At 41.4% G+C, this 17,600-nt stretch overlaps 1 protein-coding gene across 1 annotated transcript; it reads right to left on the reverse strand.

Annotated features, from left to right (window-relative positions):
• Positions 1 to 5,342: 5,342 nt before the first annotated feature.
• On the reverse strand, positions 5,343 to 16,251 carry Ufm1 (ubiquitin fold modifier 1). Its single transcript, XM_021649359.2, has 6 exons — positions 16,127 to 16,251; positions 15,992 to 16,048; positions 13,302 to 13,359; positions 12,405 to 12,444; positions 11,308 to 11,340; positions 5,343 to 10,077 (listed from the first exon to the last, which is right to left on the reverse strand). Coding segments are annotated over exons 1-6 (258 nt in total). The 5' UTR covers positions 16,129 to 16,251; the 3' UTR covers positions 5,343 to 10,009.
• Positions 16,252 to 17,600: the final 1,349 nt, after the last annotated feature.

Below are 17,600 nucleotides of genomic sequence, written 5' to 3' on the forward strand. Positions count from 1 at the left end.
CCACATGAAGGTTCACAACCATCTACAGATGATTACAATTCCAGTTCCAGGGGACCTGATGCCCTCTTCCGGCCTCTATGTGCTCATGGTGCAGCCACATACATGAAGACAAATACACAAGCAGATAAAAAGTCTTTAAAAGTTTGGGATTGCTAGGACTGCTCTCAGTTCAACATGCTGTAGCTGTTCCTGTGTGCAAGCATGACACTAGATGGAGACCAGAGCCATGAGGTGCGCTGACCATACACAACACACCAAATGAAGCAGGTGGATCAGTAGCTGGCCAGTGTAACTTTGCTGCGCTACGGACATTTGCCTGTTGTGTGGCTCCTCTGTGGCAGTGAGGAGAGCCATGACGTCACTGAGTTCCTTGTTTACTCTCATGCTCTGAACACACAGAGCACACATGCAGACACGCACACATGCTGTCTTTTCTTGTGTTCTTTTTCACAGATGTCTTTCTCCCAACTGTCTCCAAAACAGGGCCATGCTGCTCTGCTGGATCTGTCACATCCCTCATACAAACCCTCTGAAACCCAGGTTCTGTTTGGCTCCCGCAAGCAATGTAGCACATTGTTCCGCCCGGCCTCCTGCCAGGCTAACTGGGACACACAGGCCAGACTCAGCTGTTAGCTAACCGTCCCACATTCCAGTGACTTCTGTGGATCGTCCATGAAAGTGAAGGATGCCAGGATAGAGCCAGGCTAGGATGCAGATCAGAAACAATGAGAACAAATGCTTCTTTGAAGGGAAATGAAAACCGGATGTGTCTTCGTTAAAGTAAGAACAGGGAGTTAAAAATACTCATTAGTGTTCTGAAGCCAAATAATAATAAATAATAATAATAATAATAATAAAAATCCCACATACACAAGACTGAAGCTTGAATGCCTCCCTTTTTTGACATTTTATGCCCTTTTAGGCCTTTTTTTTTTAAAATACAGTAGTGAAGTATAGGCAGAGGTTAAGTGACATAAATAACAAGAGTGGTGCTCCCTGTGTGTTGAGAACTTTGAGAATACAGACCCTGGGCTTCGCTGGCAACCCACTCACTCCCTAGTGAGTCAGATAGGGGATGTTTGCATGTTGGGAGGTAGGCAGGTAGGCAGTGTAGACATTCCATAACAGGCCATGGCAAGGACGCCGGCGGCCTACTTGGGACTTTATCAGCATAACCACTATGATTACAGTTTGAATGTTAGTGCCTCTTCCAAACTTCCTCTGTTGGAGTTTAATTTCCAATGTGGTAGTACTTAACAAATAAAGAAACAAACAAACAAAAACAATGCCTTTGGGGGATGAGTAAGTGAAAAGGGCAGAAATCTGGTGAATGGAGGTATAGCTTTGGTAAAACAGGCTCCCCAGTGGAGCAGAGTAGTGTAGGCCTGTGATCCTATCATTTGGAGGCTGAGTCATAAGGATTATAAATTCAAGGCCAGCCTGGTTTACAAAGCAAGTCCAGACCAGCCAAGACTACACAGCAGAACACTGTCTTGAAAAAAAAAAAAAAAAAACCAAAGTAAATATAAAAAGAATTGTTTTGTCACACTGCAAACATTTCTATGCTTTTAGCATTGATTGCTGCCAAACAAACATGAGGTCAAATCCTACTTCTACCAATTACTTGATGTGTACTTCACTTTTCCTTTTTTAAGATCCACAGCATAAATGCACCAACAGATTATAATACAGGATAAAGATATATGTTTGTAAACACACACACACACACACACACACACACACACACACACACACATTATGTGCTCAAAACTATCCGTGTCCAAAATATAAGGCTTGCGCCAAAACTGTGCGTGTGGTTGTTGAAGTTTCCTCCATTCTGTAGCCACTCCAGGATGACAATCAGCACATGGACAATGTTCTACTTCACTGTATTTTTAACTTTAACTGAAATCATCTAATTATCAAGTTTAGAGCTCAAGAAAGAATGTAATTTGCTCCGAGTGTCTGGAACAAATTACAGTTTCGAGGCTCGCTGAAGGATTCCTGGGGGACTGCTCCCAAGGGGCTTCTGAAAGTGGTTTATTCAGATCACTGCTAACAAAGCAGCACTGAGAGGCAATTACTGTGTGCCTGGAACCTCCAGACAGGAAGACAGTGATTATTTGGAGAGGCAAGCTGGATGTTCATTTTATAAAGGTCCACCACAGATTTTTTTCGTCAAAATTTTCTCAAAGGAAAGCTTTTAGAAGTAGATATTTTTGTTATTGTTGTTAAATCATATATTTTAAGATGTCTTTAACCCATGGAGATGAACCAGTTGGCTCTGCTGCTTCAGTTTCCCATTTTCTACAAAGCCTCTATATACCCTAGAAGGTTCTTCTACTTACAGTTTGCTCCTGGGAGAATATTTTGGATGCTTATGATGTTCTGTAATGAAGGGCTAGTTACAGGACGGGTAAAGCCCTTTGTACCTTTGTTAAATGTATTATGGCATGGGAAATAATACAGATACTGTAAACAAACATACATTTTACTTGAATGCTACAGTTACATAAAATAAAACTTGTGAAACTAAGATATCTCACAAGCACGACCTTTGGTTGACTGCAGTTTCTCTCGTTTCACCATCTTTCCTCCTGGGGCTCAGCATGAGTGTGAGGTAGCACATTCAGGCAAGCTTTTGAGTTGCATTTTTGCTGCTGAGGAACTGTGAAAACATTGGCAAAAACTTTATAGAACTCAGAGACTGTTCTGATGATTAAATATTGATGGATAATGGAGACTGAAACATTGCAAAAAGCCCATTAAATGTTAGTGTTCACCTGTAGTATTTTTCTTAGGAAGAAACACACCGTGACCATCATTTTTTATGATACTTCATACTTAAGAATACTTAGAATATCACATGTGCTCTTCATACCAAAATAAATAGATTAAATAAATATTATTTAATAACTCAACACTTGTCCTCCACCCCAGGAATAAACAGCTTTTGCTGCAAATGGTAAAAGGAGAGATTATGACAGCCACCATTCATGGAACAGCTTCTGTGGGCTCATTTACCACCCTCTAAAGACTAGAAAATATTTTCTAGGCACCTTCCATCACTAGCCTAAACCTTAAGACTATTGATCAAAACATTCTAGAATAAATACATCTTCCCAGCAGAGGTCAGAGAGCGCTAAGACAATCTATAAACAGCAGGATTTCTCACTGTGAGACGTTTTAGGTGTCCTTAGTATGCAGCATTTAAAAGCTTTCCCACATTTTGGTTCTATAGCCCCTCTCTGCTATTCCAAGGTTGCCTTCAGCATCCTAGAGTGTGTATGTGTGTGTGTGCGTGTGCGTGTGTGTGCGTGTGTGTGCCTGTGTGTGTTCCTGCCATCACCTCAGAATCCTGTACTGGCTTTCACCTTCCCAGACTGAACATCTTTATTTACCTTGCCTTGTTGCACTGGATAGAATTTACACAGTGAGCTAAATAGGTACCAAAGAGCAAACATTCTGCATAGCCTCAAGCAAAAGAGCATCTATAATCTCATTATCAGATATACTATCAACTGTAAGGTTTTATAGTTACTTTATACCAAACTTAGAAAATTACCTTCTATTCCAATGGTTCTGAGACTTTTTAAATTATTAATATCCTGATGGATGTTATTATGATTTCAACTATGGTTTAAGTGTCAACTGCTAGGACCACAGATTTTCTTCAGTTCAGTCAGTCATTATATATTATATAAATTGATTTTTAAATATGGAATTATTCTTGCATATAGGGGATAAAACAGGCTTAGTCACAGTATGGATTTTTTAAAAAAAATATATTGCTGGATATGTCTGGATAAATTTTGCTATGGATTTTCACATCTAAGTTCAAAAGAGATGCTTAAATTTTTTTGTATTCTGTCTTCAGAAATGATAATACCAGTTAGGATACGGTTATCTTTATTTACTTCAAGCACAAATAGTACTGGAGATCTTTATTAGTTTCCTTCTCTGCCGTGACGAAATGTCTGATGGAAATATAAGAGTATTATTTTGGCTTATGGTTCCAGAGGGCAGTCTCATCCTTGTTGGCAGAGTGTATGACCGACTTCATCTGGCAAGTGGTCTCCCAATCCAAAGGCCCCTCAATTTGAATCTTCTATACAATATGGTAGCCATGTAAAACCATAGAAGGTATATAAGGCTATGAATCAGAACAAGCTTTAGAGTCAGGATTTTAAGAAGACACCAGGCAGGGGCTGGAGGGATGGCTCAGTGGTGAAGAGCTCTGGCTGCTCTTCCAGAGGATCTGGGTTAGGGTCTCAGAACATACAAGATGGCTCACAACCATCTGTAACTCCAGCTCCAAGGGAGCTGATACACTTTTCCATGGTCACCAGGCAGGCATATGGTACACATAAATATTTGCAAGAAAATACCCATACACGTATTTTTTTTTTCAAAGATTCATCTGACAAAGACAGAAATGTCAAGGCTGTTTAGCCAACCTGCTGAGGCAAGGTAAAGCCTAACGCTGATGTAGCTGACTGTAAAATGGACTGCCAGAATGGACAGATAAAGTGCGTTCTGGAAAGTGTTAAGCAGCTTTCCAGAGCAAGAGGCTTCTTTCAGGTTGTGGGGCTGGAAAAAACAGTGGGAAGCAGAAGACACAGGGGCAGGTCTGAATTTGATACTTTATTTCTTTGTTTACAGCAATAATATCATGTTTTCAACTCCTACTGACATTATTAAAACTCTAGGGATATACTGTTTTTAAAATAAAGATTTAAAAAAATATGTAACCTAAGAAAATGAGAAAGATTACATTTTAGAGAGTCCCTCTATGAATAAATGCCACTCTGAAACACAGACACTATACTCACTCTCATAGGTGAAGGCTGGCTCCATTTCAAAATTAAATCAAGATATGAGGCATTTGCTTTCCAGACACGCTCAAAGCTCAGCCTGCAAGTCTCTGATGACGAGACCTCATCCTCTCTCATCACTCACTCTGTACTGCAATTCAAATAGCATGACTGAAGTCCAAGGCCATACTGATTGGCACCCCCCACTCGTGCCACAGTCCCCCAGCCACACACCTTCACGCTCCTCTTCTGAGAAATGACATCTGTTTGGACGGATGTAGGTAACCACCAACATGACACCACCTCAATGGTCACTTTGGTAGTTCACCTCCAGATTCCTTGTTTCATCCCTACACATTGTAGACATCTAGAAATGGAAAAGCCTTAATCTGTCCATGTATTTGTCTTAAAAAAAATGAAAATGAAAACACCCAGAGACTCCAGCATCTCGATACTTGTCAAAATGTTTGTGGTGCTGACAACAAAAATTGCATAGCTTATTTCCAAAACAACTCATCAACTGTAAACTGTACATTTAAGAACTGATTTATTAAACCTGCCAGGCAGCCAAACAAATATTGACATGATGGATCATCACAATATGCTCTCAATAACAGCTTTTACATTTCAAATGAGTTTTGCCAGACCCAGAGATTTATGTCCAAAACTGGCTCTCCATTTGTCTGCCAACCTTGGCTGTTATTTTGTATTCAACAGCAAAATCACAACTCTATGCAAAACCAGACAATAGAGCCACTAAACTTTTCAAATGATGATGGTTACAAATATGAATATTCTCACTGAAAGGGAAAGTGTAAATAATAAAATTTTCAAGCCAAGTTCGACCATAGAATTGGCTGATAAACTGGGGAAAATATGGACATGATAATCAAATTCTGATGACAAAGCACAAACAGTTGCAATTTTCAAAGTTTTCATCTATTTCATCTGATAATGCTTGGCAAAGCACTATCAGCAATTAAGTTCTGAAACCCAGTTTTGGCCATACTTGTCCTAGTCACTGTTTTATTGCTGTGAAGAGACACCATGACCACAACTCTTATAAAGGAAAGCATTTAATTGATGCTTGCTTACAATTTCAGAAGTTTAGTCCATTATCATGGTGGAGAACATGGCAGCATGCAGGAGCACAGTGCTGGAGAAGGCGCTGAGAGCTATGTCCTGATCCACTGACAGAGGGAGAGTGAAAGCGTCAGAGGATGAGAGTGAAGACAGCTAGAGTTTAGGAGAGTCTGGGCTTGGTATGGACTTTAGAAACCTCGAAGACTGCCCTCAAAGTGGCACACTTCTTTAACAAGGTCACACCTAATAGTACCACTCCCTGGTGACTATAAACATTCACATATATGAGCCTGTTCTTATTAATATTCAACAGTGAGGGTTATTCTTATTCCAGCCATGATATTGGACTTATAAAGTTTATAGTTTGAGCTGTCTAATAACTGCTACACCAAAAAAAGGATGCAGTGACTAAATTCCTAATTTGGCTTGGAAGCCATGAAGTGAGGCCACTGGCTTTTCGGGCCATGGGTTTCCTAGTCTTACAGACTGGGGAAGTAAAGGCAGGTAAGTGTAAGAACAGCACAACGGAGGACTAAAACGCCTGTCACTTGGTACGGCTGCAGAAGTAAACCACGAAGGCAGCAGCACTAGCTGCCCACGCACAAACACCAGTTCAGGAAGGCCTCTGGTGCAGACTGGAGACTCTGACTGAGCAGAACCTGGGCTAGTAGTAACTATACCAGTCACTGTCACTGTTTCTGTGCTTACCTTTGTGTTCAGAGGTGGTCTTGCTGCCAAACCCAGGCTGCCCTCAATCTTGCAGTCAGTCCTAGGGCTGGGATTACAGCAGTGTGCCACAAGCAGCTGGACTCCATTCCGTCATTACTCCACCATGTAGTCAAAGTATTGGCATTCATTACTACACATTTCCAGCATGCTAATGAATTTGTTTCACTTCTTAAATGTACAATTCAATACAAATTTTGCAGAAAATGGACATGAAGATTTCTCCAGATTATATAGGTCAAAGGCCAAAGTGCACTCTTGCTAATCCTTCCAGTATGTGGGAACCACTTAGCACAGCTTCAACAAGTTATATATTAAGTTATTCTCACACTTGAAGTTCAACAGGCTTTTACCATCTTTCTAAATTTATGTGAACAGAACTGTTTGCACGTATGTGCGCAAGCACAGTGTTCAGAGAGGGCAGAAGAGGGCAATGAATCCCATGGAACTGGAGCTACAGATGGTTGTGAGCAACCACGTGGGTACTGGGAACAAAACCTTGGTCCTCTAGCAAAAGCAGTAGGCGCTCTTAAACACTGAGCCATCTGCCCAGCAGTAGTTCAACAGATTTTAAAGATAACGAGGCACATAACTTTACCTAGCTTATAAATAATAGCCTTGGGAACAGTAATGACCTAAAAATGCTCCTTTACAGAGTATCAGGGTTTCCAGTCTACAAATGTTTGGAGTCTCTTTGGCAGCTTAAACTGTTTTTATGTGTGTGTGCATTGTGTATAAAATGCACAGGTCAGTTCTTCCTTTCCACCATGCATGGAACTAAGGTCATCGTAAGCTACTACCTTTATTGACTGCCCCAACCCCCTTGAACTTTCCTTTCAATTTATACCTTCAAATAACAACAACTAAAGCATCTATAAATACAGTGACTTGAACTATAAAGTATCCCTGTAGTGACGAGCTGTAAGCATGTTTCCATCTTTGGACTCTGTCAGGCTACTCCAGGATCAAGCAGCTTAAAGGAATGCCTGAGATTCCGGGATACTCTGACCTTAGCCTGCAGTTCTGCCCTCTAGGGTGGAAAGGTCATCCTGGCACCAACCCTCTAGCACTGCACGCACCCAGCAGGCCTGCTTCCAGAGCTTCTGGAGCCTACTGAGCAAGAACCTGAGGGATGATTTCAGAAGACTGTGCCCCTAATTTCCTAGTTTCACTTTGGACACTACCCAGGGCTGGGACTGCCTGAAGTTCTCCTTTTCTGTATGATAGAGTGACATTTGGAAATATACATTTATTTTCAGGACTCACTTTTTAACTTTTTAAAAAAATAACACTAATAAACTGGCTCACTAGGTATACTGGTTAATAAGTCTGATAGTAAAATAAAGGTTGCCATGGTTTACGGTATGATAAAATGTATTTTCCTAAGGTATTAATTATAGACATTTAAGTTAAATACAATGCCTAAAACATTCAGTACAAAGAACTTACAGATCACATTTACTTAATTAATAACAAATTACCTCGATTTTGAGTAAATCTAATCACAAATTACCTAGATTTGGAGACTGTCAAAAAACACATGTATTAGGTAAATTATTTTGTATTGTAGGACTGTATAAACTTTACAGACAACATGCAGATTTTTTGTGCTAAAGGCAGAAGTAAAAAATTTAATAGTAAGCAGAAAATTAGGTGGCAAGTATTTAAAAATCTCTGGTTATCAGGGCCCTAGTATTATAAGGAAGAATGTTTCCTGGTACTAGACCTATAAACATAAAACCTAGCAAACATGAGCTGGGTATTGCTACACAATTCAAGATCTGAAAACACAATCCGTAAACCTGTGAACAGTGACAATTCCTTCATCTACTAAACTAACACAGCCCTTCAGATGCCAACTGTTAGTTTTCTTACAAACCCCGACCACCCAACAAACTAAGGCAACCCCACAACTGTGACTATGAGGCATGAGATAAAAACTGGTCCTGGAGACATATTCTTGAGTTCAGTAAATATTTATTGAGAAGTGGCACCTCCTGCTCTAGGGAGCTCATGACAGACAGACCCCTCACCTCCAAAGAGCTCACTCAATGAAGCAGAGCTGCCCCGCTCTCAGTCACAGCCAAAATTTAATTCATCCTTCAATATGCGCCAAGACATGGATTTCCTCTGTAAGGGCAAGTAAGATTTTAAATTTTTTTTATTGTGGGCGGGAGAATGGCTCACATCAGGGTGTCCCTAGTCAGAGGAAGACCTTGTGGAGTTGGTTTTCTCCTTCCTTCTGGGAACTGAACTTGGGCCCTCAGGTCTGCAAAACTTTGACCTGCTGAGCCTCCTCCCCAGGTTCCAGTCCTCAAAATCCTTTCTTATACAAATCTTCCTGTAGATTGCTATGGGGGACTTTGGAAACATGTATGTAGTTGCCTTCTGATCCTGTGTCCAGTACTCTTCTCCCTCATACTTCTCCAACCCTATTGCAGGCCCCTCCGTGGACTTCTCCAGCGACACTGACAGGCTTCTCACTTTCTTTGCTTTTCTGGCAAGAGCCTGCCTAGCTTTGCTTCCCTGGTTCCTTTTCCACTTTTGACTAATGTTAATAACTTCCTTAAAGTTCCCTCTTCATTTAAGACACCCGTTAGCACAAAGTGGTAGGTCTGTAAGCTTGAGATTATCTCTGCAACAATAGTTCTGGGTGTTGTTCAAAAATAGAATCCTCAAAAAGAATGGTTTAAGGAATTCTGTCTTAAAGCTTTATGAAGACACTTATCGATGAATGTGTAATTTACCTAAGGGTGCTTCTGCAGTACTGTCAATTCCCACCATGACACATTTGATTTCCCAAGATCATGATAGAAGCTATTTGGTATGCAATAGCAACTTATACACATAATGGTTAGTCCGCATAATTTAAATTTTGGTTTTATATAAAATTTAACTGTTCACTGAAATACCTATTAACTTCATCACAAATTATATAATTTAAAAATCAAACTATGGGCCCGCAGGTGAGATGCTGTAAAGCCAAATGCCTCTATGATCCATTATCCTTTTAAATTTTAAAATTAGAAAATACATTCCATTCTGGATTTTTAATTTTCCAAATATTTGTGAAAACAATTAGCAGACTCATCCTCTAGTTTTGCTGTTGATGTCTGTTTTTAAAGCATAGTCCATCTGTCACAGATGTACCCTCCTCTTCTGGTGAGGCAGCAGTCACCACTGTGTGACCTGTGGTTTCGTACCCTCCACTTAAAGGCATTCTCTCCTCCCATGAAAAAAATGAGCAGGAAGGGACCAGAGTCAACTTTCCCTGTTTTGTTGATTCTTGGTGGTTTCATTGTATCGTGAATGCCTGATTTCAATCATACAGCAATAGCAATTATCAGTATTTATTCTGAAAGGCTGTGTATTCCAAGAAGCAGATATTAGCAGCTTCCAACTCGGTCTCTAGGAATGATTCGCAGCTCTGAGCCATGCTTCAGAAAAACATTTCCTACACAAACAAACAAAAATTCAAAGTTAGGCAGCTAAAGAGGACGAGCAACATTGTCATCCCAGCAACAGGCACACAGCAAAGGAGGTATTAGGGAAGGAAGGATGCCCCAGCATCCTCAGCGCTAAGGCCCATTCTTCAAAGCCCTGACCCCACTACTCTTCTACCCTCAGAGACCAGCAAGTGCTTAAACTGTAAGGCACACCAGCTAATGCAGTAAGTGACATCAATCAATGGTGCCATCAAGGTAAAGTCAATACAAGAGTACTGTGATACTCTGATACTTGGGTTTGATCACCTGGTGAGATTACAATCAAGCTCAGTAACTGGTGCACATGACTCGGTTTGAAAGGCAGCATAAAGGGCAACACGTGAGAGTAAGCAAGCACTCAAATTAATATATGCTAATAAAACCTTAGAGAATCAAAAAGGCAATTCTATCTACTCTCAGATCATACAGGACACTTATGTAATACAGTGCCTCACAATTTTCAATAAACAAAAATTTCAATTTAAAGTATATACTCATGATCATTGATTACGTTTAAAAAATCTCCAATTGTAAATCACTCTTCACTTTCTAGATTTCACCAGCCGTCTACAAAGACAATATACTGTTTTATAAATCAATCTTCTCAATACAATTGTTTAGAAGCTAAGTACTGCTCAAGAATGAGGCTACATTATATTAAATAGCACACCTTCAAAGCATTAAAGATAGAAGAGAAGCCCAAAGAACACATCATCTGGGGAAATACAGACGTCCCGCAGTTTAAGAGCACCTTTACTAAAGGTAAGACACATTTATCCCAACAGCTGGCCAGGACGTCAATGTTTTGCACTGGCTCTCGTGTGATCGTAACCTTTGAGATTTCAGTGGCTGTAGCTGTTTTAAAAAAATGGCACTACCACCTCTTGCTGGCACTTTTTGAAGGCTAACTACGGAATATCCAGAACTGAAGATATTCACTGGCTAATTGAAGAGGAGGGTCTCTCAGGACCTGACACCATCTCACCTTGCCAATTCTTTGTTATGCACATTAATAAATTCCTAAATTGCTACTAACCAGGCTTGCATTACTTGTAGTGAAAACCATGGAAAATTAATATATACATAAATGAAACCAAAAGTAGTCTGTCGCATAAGCTCTACCTAGCTGTATCTTCTGAAAAATCCTATCTAGCCGAAATAAATACTCTGTTTCAGCGGGCACACAAGCAGACACTCACCAGCAGTCTGTGCAGGATTTATTCCTATTCCATCTGGAACAGAAATTGTAAATTATGTAAGTAATTTCTACAGCTAAAACAAGTTAATAGTAACAAGAGATTTGCCAGAATAGTGCAGCTATGAGTACAGGTAAAGGCTAACAACTTCAGTCCCAGGACACAGATAGCAACCTCTCAGGTGAGTCACCTATCTGTGGACACCTCCCATGAGCACGTGTTTATAAGCACTGCCAGATGAGACAAGAGGTCCTAAGGGCAATGATTCCCATACTTTCTATAGACAACTGTGTCTTCAGTCCTACTGCACTGCATGTAGCGAACAATGCCATCTCTTGTTTAAGCAACAACCACATTATGCCATCAGTCCTTTCCACTGCTGGGTGTCATACAATCTCCAAGATGAGAGAGGCCACAAGTCATTTTGTTCATGGTCTAGTGACACTGTGAATGTTTTAAACATTGCCACTGGAGACTCTATAACTTTCCAAGAAGTTGGCCAGCTTTCTTCAGTGTGACAACATGAGAAGTAAGAAGTCAAGTCATACCGAGACTACACTGAGCTACTGCACCCCACTGCTTACCCTGGGTGGGTCTACCCGCACGGGACCCTTCCCATGTACAGTATTTTATACACAGAAGATGCACACGGGCTCCTCTCACAGCTTATTCAGTGGTTTATATCTCACAAGACCAGCACCACTGGAATTAGTACCAATGCTTGAAGGTATTTGGATTTTTTAACTGATTATATCCAAACTGAAAAACACTGAAAGCCTGTAAACCAGTTCCTCTTAGCACAGTTAAGGTATAGAGAAGTTACATTCCTGCTTAACTTTCTACACTCTAACATGCTTTCTGACACAACATTTATATATGTAAACCTTGCCAGAAAGGAAGCTGCCTGCAGTAATAATCCAGAGGGAGAGAGAAGGACACTAGATACTGGGAAGCTTCCCAAACGAGCAGAGTTCATCACATACAGTGCCCTCCATGCAAAGTTTTCCATTAAACGTAATGTTTAGGTTCACATACACCAGGGGTTTTGGGAATTCCAGTCACAATGCCTTCAGCACTTAAGGTTTAAGGTTAATTCTTACCATTAGTAATAATTGCACTTGTAGCTGCAGGAACTTTAAACTAAAAGGGAGAAGAGAAAAAAGAAAAAACAAAACAAACATGTCAATACATTGGCACGGAACCATGAAAGACAGAATAAGAACGGAGCACCCCCATTATCACTCTGTAGTTCTTCAAAGTAAGCAACAGCAGGTAAAAAGCAGAATTACCGGAGTATGTAGCACCGTGTTAGAGCCTGGGCTAGACGGTAAGCCCAGGGACTGAGTCCCAGTATTGGAGTGGGGTGGAGGAGGAAGGAAGAACTGAGGGATTGGTTTTATGAGGTACAGTTGACTGTCACCACCACTGTAACAGGAAGATGAAGGCTCCCAAGTCACATCCTGGTGCCACTGGCCCAGATCAACCTACACTTCCAAGTGCTGTGGCCAGAGATGCTTTGCAAACAATTCTGATAATTCCAGGTAGAAAACTCATTCCTTAAAAACTGAAAATACCAATGTGTTTAAAAAAAAAAACCCAAAAAACTAGACACTTTTCAAAACAATCAATTTTTACCAAAAGTACACATACAGACTCCTAGTATACCCAATTCAGGTGGATATAAAAGATCCTCTCTTAAAAAAAACAACGCCCTCACAATTTTCATCTGTTGCATTAAACAGATATGTCAAGTTTATTCATCTCACTGTTTTCTAACTAGAAGATAGATGAACTTTACCTGGGCTTGGGAGACTTCTTTAGCATACGCCCAGTAATGAAAGAAAGGAAATGGGCTTGGGACTTCTTTAGCATAAACCCAGTAATGAAAGAAAGGAAAAAAGGGAAGGGGAGGGACACAGTACATGAAAATACACAAGGGACAAAAGCCAGAAACATGCTAAACACATCCATAAAGACAGTGTTAGAATCATACTTACTTCTTCTGCTGCAAACTTTAGCACTGCTGTGAAAGGCGTACTTTCAGGAACACTGAGACTGCAACAAGTAAAAAAGAATTTCAAAAAGTTTATTTCATCACACATGGGGTAAGTTTTTTGGGGGGGGTTTAAGGTCAGCCATTTTTAAGGCAGCATTATGTGCACGGATGCTGAAAACACTAGAAAAATCAAGACAAGGAACCAATCTCTGTGTGAAAACCAACAATCTGCAAGCAGAGTTCTGCCTACTCTTTCAATTTATGCATTTAAGGTTTATTTTATTTTATTTTATTTTATTTTATTTTATTTTATTTTATGTGCCTGGGTTTATGTGTTTACACATGTGTGGAGGAGCCCACAGAGGGCAAGAGGGCATCAGATCCTTTGGAACTGGAATTTCAGGCAGCTGTGAGGCATCAGGTGGTTGCTAGATATGAAAACAGCCCTCTGCAGAGCAGCCAGTCTCTTACACACAGAGCCATGGCTCCGCCCCGGCTGATACAAAGACTTGGGCTGACCCTTAACTAGATGCACTTTTTTCCTCCTTTTTTAAATATAGGGTGTCAGGCTGCCCTCAAACCCAAAGAGCTCTGCTTGCCTTTGCCTCACAAATACTGGGATCAGGTGTGCCAGTGTGCTCAGGATGAGATGGCGATCAGCAATGCCAACCTCTCCATGGTCCTCAGTCTACCTTACTGCCTCTCTGCTAAATATTAAAAATTAAAAAAAAGCCTCAATTAGAGTATAAAACCCAGATACTTCTTAAGCAGAGAAAACCAAAAAGCTAGTATTTCTCCTTAAGCTTTTCTATTTGTCATTACATAGGCCATGAATGTCTTAATATCAATTCCTGTCACACAATATTCATGCGTCTCGGCCTGGATTTCTCTTCTGCTGTCTCTGAATATAAGAGTCACACCACATTGTACTGACTTGCAAAAGTGCAAAGGGAACTTTTTTTGTGCTAGCATTTTCCCTTCCAAATGTCATTTAATGACTAAAGTAGGTATCTTGTTTTCCTTTCTTTTATTTCCTTTGGTGGGGGAGGGGTATCCATAGTATGGCATAAAATAAAACAAAATTTTCTAGTTAGCTGGGAAGGAAAAGGTTTAAAAGTTTTGGGTAGTATTTTGCAAGTACTCAAGTAGAACAGACTACACAAGTGCACACAGCTGCATGTGTGCTGAGCACACCTAACACTGAAGAGTCAACAAAATTCTTTCAGCTCAAGTCTGATACTCCCGTGGTCCTGACACTGGCATCGGTCCGCTGTCCTTTCCCTGCTCCTTCTCCTCATTCTTCTACATCACAGTCAGGCACCACTGAGCACAGTCCGGTACAGAGGGAGAAAACAACAACCAGAGAAAGGTGCCCCGGGAGCCTACCCTAATGCCAAGCAGAGTAAAACAGGCTTTCATAACACTGGTTAATGCTCTTTACAGTAAAGATAAGCGGGATGTTATGGCTGTCGCATTAAAGTGAGGGAACTCACCATCTCTTGCTTCTTCTGAATTCGGGGAAAAGAAGTTGTGGAAATTTTGAAACAAAACAAAAATACTTTCTGAGAATAGGAAAATGAGAAAAAATTTGGGGAGCACAGTAGAGTGCCAGTCATGACTTTTTTTTTTTTTTTTCTCATAAAAATCTTCCATGGTATTGTAATTTTTCTCCAGGAACAGGGTTAAGTACAGAGAACACAAATGGTTGGGTTTGGAGCTGGTGTTTCAAGAGGCAAAATACCCTACAGAGAGGTGGCTATCAGAATCCAGGATGCTTGCAAAAGAATGATTTAAAAAGACAGACTTTCATCTGCATAAGACATGAGTGGGCGCGGCACTAAGGAGGGAAGAGCGACAGATTAAAAAACAACTGGATAAATGATTAAAAGGAGCACTATTAAAGAGATACTTCGGTAAATTATCTGGAGGAAAAGAATGTGGCTATCTGAAAATGATAGTTTGGAGCATGAGCAGTTACTGGGGAGATGAGGGATACGGAGGCCATTCTAGGGATAGAAAGATATGGGAACAACAGGCCAAGAAGCTGAATGAATCAGAGGCAGAAAACTTCAGAAAGTTATGACAGCTGATATCTGCTCACTAAGCTAGCCTAGGTGTCACTACACAAATTATGCATAAAATCTACGGCGATCCTGGTCTTTTGCCATTTAGCATAGGTCTTCCAAGTGCAGTAACTCAAAAAGGTTCTATCACAAGAAGACCGAGATGGCTAACTCGTGACAACCATCAACTCAACTGCTCGAGCATAAGGAAGGGACCAACAAGGATACACGGCCCTACATCCACATTTCCCAACCCTGCTGAGCACTTTTTATGAAGATCCAAATTGTGTGACTTTGAATTCAACACTGAGGCACCCAGTTGTTGAGTCATATACAAGCACAAACAAACCCTGAAGTTGAACAGAGTTAGGTTTGGACCTGTCAAGAGTCCAGACTTAGGAGTCTTCCCTAACTTCTGGCAACAGCTGGCAAAGGCCTTTAAATCAAGTAAAAGGGACTGATGTACCAACGGGTTCCATTCTCGTCCAGAGTTCTTCCCATTGCACCTGCCCACCCAGCGCACTCCGGGGCCGGAGGGCTGGTTTCTCAGCAGAAATACTGCACCCCTCCTCCTGCACCCTCCTGTCCCGCCCAGGCCCGGCCGGCTCCAGCCACGCCTGTCACTCACACTTTGTACGGTAGCCGCGGGTCGGAAGTCAGTGTGATTTTAAAGGACACCTTCGACCTGAGGACGAGAACGAAAAGGGCGTTAGGGTCGGATCGGCCGGGGGACCAAGGTCGGGACGGAAGGACGGACACTTACATGATGGATCTGCCGCACACACTCCGCGCCTAACCGCCCGCCGCGCTTCCTCGATGGCCGGGAGCAGGGGCCTTCGCGGCCCACGTCGCCCTCCAGTGCGGCTGTCCACAGAGCGCCTGAAAATCGTGCCGGCGCTCACAGGCCACAGAAGACGGCGAGCCGATAGCCAGCAATTTAGTGTGAGTGTGCATATAACGAGATGAAGTATAAACGATAGATAAAGAGTACGCATCTACTTTCGATTGTTTACTGACACATTTTTGATCAGGCAGTATAATAGAGGTCAAATACAGTGGCCAGGAGGTCCCCACCGCCTGGTTACGGCGGAAGTAAAGGTTGTGAGGAAGCCGGACGTGGCTGCGGAACTGGAGGCGGGACTCAAGGCTGGGCGGATGAGGAAGCCTGCAGAGTTGCTAAGCAACCTACCAGCATGCACTGCTAGGTACTAGAGAAGCTGCCCTCAGCTGCTTTAATTAACGGTATTCTTTGATCTTTCTAACGTTCCTGTTAATGCGATTTACATTCCTTATAGTGTCCTCTTCATATTTCACAGTTCGCTACCGACTTTTAAATAATTAAAAAAAAATAAAAGTTATTACGAGAATTATTCTGAGATTCCTGTCAGAGTCCAGAGGGAAAAATCTTTATCTCAGCACCAGAACGTCTTGGAGGAAAGAATCATCAGCACATCCCAGTAGTTCTTGATATGGCCAAATAGATTTAATTCGGATACAAGGTTGCCAGTTAGGTACATTTATTCAGCGTGCCTACGAACCGTGAGCACCTGTGTTCACCAGGCGCTAAACCAAAGGTTGAGGCTCCTCTGTGCATCAGACGCTAAAACAAAGGCTGAACTCACTGTCTGCACCAGACCACCAAAGGATATGATCCCAAGCTGATAAGGCACGTGGGTGGCAGTCCTTTAGAATCTACCAGTCCAGTCGGTTGTATTTCTATAGCGAGTTGGGGAGTGCTGTCTCTAATCTTTATCACAAAGTAAACACCGAGGTAAAATAAGCGTTCCATCTGACAATAACCATGCCTTTTAAAAGAAATGCCGTAGTGAGTAGATGAAACCAGAAATAGGCACTGAATCAAGGGGGCAATCCGGTTAGCCTTTAGAATCACAGCTAGGTTCTTCAGGAGAAATACTAATAGGTAAGGAGCCCCCATGGATATACTGGAACTGCTTTTCATCTTTCTTGTAGCTAGATGGTCTCTTCTGCTTTCTCCCAAAGGTGAGAATTCTGATGCTGACTATAGTAGCACTCCAATACTCTCCTGCTGTATGCCTTGAGGAGATATAGATTGACTTGCAGATTTAGCTTTCAAGAGCAGTCTCTTCTAACAGGTAAAACTACAGAGTTAATGGGCATGACTGAAGTGTTGTCTATGAAGACAAAGTGGCGTGTACCTATCTACCTACTGCAATCTATTTAAATAACACAAAATTAGAATACAAATTTTAGTGTGT

Source organism: Meriones unguiculatus, chromosome 2 (genome assembly GCF_030254825.1).
Source record: "Meriones unguiculatus strain TT.TT164.6M chromosome 2, Bangor_MerUng_6.1, whole genome shotgun sequence".
Taxonomy (NCBI): Eukaryota; Metazoa; Chordata; class Mammalia; order Rodentia; family Muridae; genus Meriones; species Meriones unguiculatus.